The sequence below is a fragment of the Lepisma saccharinum genome, chromosome 14 (genome assembly GCF_977018435.1).
Source record: "Lepisma saccharinum chromosome 14, izLepSacc3.1, whole genome shotgun sequence".
In the NCBI taxonomy this organism is placed as follows: domain Eukaryota; kingdom Metazoa; phylum Arthropoda; class Insecta; order Zygentoma; family Lepismatidae; genus Lepisma; species Lepisma saccharinum.
In genome coordinates this window covers 12,831,903-12,837,113 of record NC_139242.1, presented here as the reverse complement: position 1 = coordinate 12,837,113, position 5,211 = coordinate 12,831,903, and the positions used below count along the sequence as shown (strand labels likewise).

The following is a 5,211-nucleotide window of genomic DNA, read 5'->3' as shown; positions in this document are numbered from 1 at the left end:
TAATTTGAACATTCTTCACTTTATGTAATAAACGATTGCATTGTTTCTTTACTTGTTCTTCAGCACATTTTAATTTCTTTTTCACAGTTTCAACTCACTATTATTCTTGGAGATTGGGTATATTGAGTATATTTCCAGTACTCAAAGTCTCTGAATTATTGTGTGCCATGCAAATTCTTTTGCAAGAAGATGACTCTTCAAGTTTTCCACTGCTCGCTTTCGAATCTTGACGTTTATTGGCACGTCCACTTCGATCAATTATGTAATTTGGCTGTTGCACGCTACAATTCACCACACAACCAGGTAAATTTAAACTTGGTTCAGCGTTTTTATTAAGCTGCGTTCTACAGGCATTGCTCAGCAGTTCTGCTTTTAAGTTTCGTTTGTAATCGGCATCCAGAAAATGCGATGAGCACACTGTGGCTCTTTTGATATTAACAGGATCTAATCTCTTACACTTTGAAACCCACATCTTGCACATAATCGGATCCTTTGGGACATGGCCATAGGCAGGAAGAATGTTGGGGAGGGGGTTCACTCTTAATTTTTCCCATGGGCGTCGCATAATCTTTAGTCATAAAAATTATGTTGTTTGACCATTCACACGAAACTTAATTTTTGGAATTTTGAAAACTGTCGAAAGCAGTAATTCTTTGGTTTAAATAGTAAAACATAACCTGGTACCTGCATTGTAACCTCAATTTTTATATCTAACGCTGTTTTTCTTCGGTTATTCTGTTCGAATACTAACTAACTGGACTTTATTTCAGTTATTAACAATGAAACTAACAAACATTGTGCTATTTTGTAACTTGCAATAAACGATGTATATTCTATAGACCAGTTCGATCCCACTTTCCGACGCTCATATTGTTCCTATGCTTTTCAAACAGCATTATATACAACCACTATGCACTATACAAGTATGTGCTTTATAGGACCGCATATAGGTTAAATGTACAGTATGTACTACCGTATATCGACTTCTGGGTGAAGGATAGTGAATGTAACACGCTATGAAGCAGGATATTCTAGGTTTGAACACTTATGAAGGGCCATTTAAACCCTTATGGAACAGGGAATTAAAAGTTGTAACTGGAATTTTGGGACAATCGCAAGAGAATTTTCAGTCTGATCCAGGAACAGCACTGGAAAGAGGACAGCAGAAGTGAAAATGAAGGGGTCGCGGGTGGGCTGTGATTCTGAGAATGAAACCCATTTCGCTCAAATTTCAGAATTCAAAATGTTTGAAAATTTCAACTCGATCATTTCAGAATTGTGTGTCTGTTGTATTTTGTGCAACTGCGAATATTTTTTAAAAAATATGTTACAAATTTTAGTTTCTGAACTCGCATTAATCCAACATGCCAGAAGTTTCGGTAGGGGGGGGGGGCTTGAACCCTAACCCCCCTATGCTTTGGGAGCAAATAGCTTACACCTACTATATTTCTTGCGTTGTTCTGGCACAAAGCAACAGCACAATTGCGCGGCATCTTACTGAAGTGTTACTGTTGTTGCAAAAAAAAAGAACATCCCCACTATCACACAAGCTACAGAAAAGGAAACACAAGGCACTTTCAAGTTCCCTCGCACAAATGCAGATCCTATAACAAGCGGAAAGGTCAGTGACAGCGTCACCCCTGTCCCTTGATTGACGTCAGGGTTGGAACCTCCCACGACCCTCTTTTTTCAGCTTCGGGAGGGAAGACTGCGCTACTTTCTCAACTATTTTGGATCTGTGTGTGTGCGTCTTGCTAACTTCAGTGCTCTTGTTCCATTGTTGCAGTGCGAGTATGTCTTCTTCGCGAAGAATGGGACAGACAATTCACAGTGAAGCTAGGGAGATAATAAGAAACGTGATACAGCAGTGTGATGAAGAGGCCAAAGAAGGAAAATTAAAGTACTTGCTACAGCAATCAAATTTGCGTGTGTCTAATTACACGGGCGTATCTGTGCGGAGTGTATCAAAAATAAGGAAAGAGGCCCATGAAGCGGGCGAGACGTCACTGTCTACACCGGGTAAGAAACGACGACGAGCCGAGCAATACAGATTCCATTGCGACGAATTCGATCGAAGGGTCATCAGAGACGTAATACAAGAATTTTACCTTGTGAAAAATACAATACCAACGGCACCGAAACTTCTTTCAGCCATTCGTGAAAAAATTAATTTTCCGTGGAAAGTGCATAGTTTACGTCGTCTGCTTCATGATATGGGTTTCAGTTGGAAAAAATGCAGAAGCAACAAAAAAATTCTCATAGAACGTCCAAATATTGTTCATTGGCGTGCCAAATATCTAAGGGCAATTAAAAAATTGAGATCGGAGAATCGTGTGATAGTATATATCGACGAGTCATGGGTCGACAACAATCTCACCTTTGGGAAATGCTGGCAAAGTGATTCAGTACAAGGAGTGTCAACCAACACCAGTTCCTCCAATAGGTTAATTTTAGTTCATGCTGGTTCAAGGCACGGCTTCATAAATGTATCAAAGTTGATTTTTAGGGCAGGAAAGGCAACCGGAGACTATCATGGACAGATGAATTCCGTTAACTTCGAGAAATGGGTGAGGGAAAAACTTCTGCCGGCCCTCCCGAGGGCAAGTGTTTGTGTATTGGATAACGCTCCCTACCACAACATACAGGTGAATAAGCCTCCGACTAAATATTCTGTGAAGCAGGAGATGATAGACTGGTTAAGACTAAACAAAGTGCCATTTTCAGAAAGCATGAAAAAATTTGAATTATTCCAATTGATCGAAAAGTACAGGCCGCCAGATAAGATTTTTCGTGTGGACGAACTTTTGAAGACGAATGGCCATTCAGTGCTTCGGTTGCCTCTTTACATGTGCGAATTGAATGCCATTGAACTAGCGTGGGCTAAAATAAAACGACTTGTGAGGGAGAAAAATATAACAGGAGATTTGACGTTGTCAAGGTTGGAGGAAGTGACAAAGAGTGCGGTGGAATCTGTGACGCCAGCTGACTGGGAAGGATATGACAGGCATGTCATCACTGTCGAACAGGACTACTGGCAGAAAGATGGTCTGATGGAGGACACTGTGGATAGAATCGTTATTTCACTAGGTGGTATTGACAGTGATGAAGACGACAACATCAGTGACAGCGATTCATCTTCGGGATCGGAATTGGCACAAACCTTATCAGATAGTGACGATGACTGATGAAAGGTGAGTGGAAAGCATGTTATTGTACAAATACTTTAATAATCAAAATAAAATTCCTCCATTATTAGTATTGCTTTCACTTGTTGCTATGTAATATCTTCCATTCATTTGCAATGCGTTTTCGTACCATGCCTTTTTCATTTATGCCGCTGCCACCCTGAAAGGAAGACTAGCTGGCTGCGCACGGCGACAACAGTTTCGCATTCCTCAGCCTTGCAGTCTTCTCAGCTCCCAACAGTACATGGCATACCAAGCTTTGGGTGCGAGCAAATGTAAACGGGCTATCGTGTCTTCCGCGCATGCGCACTAACGGTGCTTATTCTGTTTTCCAAGTGACCTTGTGCTAGGTGTACCGAACCATCCTGCGTATTGTTTACTGATAATGTAAGAATGCGCCATGTGCGATTCAGTAGCAAGTGAAATTCTTCAGTCGACGACAAGAAATAATTCAAAATATTCACTGACAAAGACACTTGCTTCGCTTCTGAAATTTTTGTTTATTGTCAATATGGTTATTGTGAGAATTAAGCTCTTTGCTTGGGGGGGGGGGGCGTATTTGTGATTTCGTTTTGGGAGGTAGGTCTTTTTGGGTATGTATATTTGTGTATATGTTATCAGTCTAACTAACTAACTCTCTAGCCTTCTTAAACCCGAAGGTTCATAACTGCAGCAACACAGGCCTTCCATCTGTCCCTATTCTGAGCAAATTCTATATACTCTTTTCCATCCCTACCGATTTCCTTTAGGTCCATCTCAACGTTGTCCCTCCATCTTCATATTGGCCTTCCTACAGGTCTCTTACCATCAGGTTTCCCAACAAGAATCCTGTAAACTCCTCTTTCGTCTCCCATTCGTGCCACATTTCCTACCCCCCTAGGTCTTCTTGATTTAATTATTCTAATAATATCTGAACATAAATACTCTAGCTCTAAATTATGTAACCTTCTCCACTCACCTGTCTCCTCATCCCTTTTAGGTCCAAAGATTTTCCTAAGGATCTTATTTTCAAATACTCTCAATTTATGTTGTTCTTTCAATGTAAGGGACCAAGTTTCACACCCATATAATACTACAGGCAAAATTACTGTTTTGTATATTTTAACTTTTAGTTTCTTAGATATTAAACGAGAAGAAAAAAGTTTATGAAGAGAGAAGTAACATGCATTTCCTGAATTAAGCCTACTTTTTATTTCCTCTTTAATATAATTTTCATTTGTTAATATTACTCCTAAGTATTTGAATTTGGAAACTGGTTCAAATGAGTTGTTACCAATAATTAGATTTTGATTATTACCTAACACTTGGTTTCAGCCTGTAAGCATATATTTAGTTTACTCTTTTCTGAATTCCAAACCTTAGGAGTTTTGAAAAATATTTTAGCATTATTCTTAATTGTATTTATATCATCCAATAATAAGTCTACATCATCTGCATATGCTAACAACTGAGTCACACCATTTAATTTTAGTCCTTCCTTAGTTTCTTTTACCTTCCTAACAGCATATTCTAAGGCAAAATAAAAGAGCAATGGAGATAATGCATCTCCTTGTTTTAACCCATCATGAATTGTAAATTTGTCAGACACATTAATACCCACACGAATTTTACTTTCTGTTTCACTGGTGCATATTTTTATCTTACTAACAAGCTTCTTAGGTATTCCAAACTCTACTAATATATTATATAATTTATCTCTTTTGACCGGATCATATGCTTTTTTGAAATCAATGAATAGCTGATGGACATTTTGATTATATTCCCACTTTTTTTCAAGTGTCTGTCTGATGTGAAAAATTTGATCTGTAGTTGATCTGTTACGTTTAAATCCACATTGATAATCACCTATATATATATATATATATATATATATATATATATATATATATATATATATATATATATATATATATATATGTGTGTGTGTGTGTGTGTGTGTGTGTGTGTGTGTGTGTGTGTGTGTGTGTGTGTGTTGTCAGTCAGTAAACTAAACTATTGCCTTGGGGTTCTAAGTATCTTAAATCTT

At 38.3% G+C, this 5,211-nt stretch overlaps 1 protein-coding gene across 1 annotated transcript; it reads left to right on the top strand.

Moving 5' to 3' along the window:
* The first annotated feature begins 1,793 nt into the window (after window positions 1-1,793).
* Window positions 1,794-3,185, top strand: LOC145998289 (uncharacterized). The gene has a single exon (XM_083134691.1). It carries the CDS (start codon window positions 1,794-1,796, stop codon window positions 3,183-3,185), a length of 1,392 nt encoding a protein of 463 aa, XP_082990817.1.
* Window positions 3,186-5,211: the final 2,026 nt, after the last annotated feature.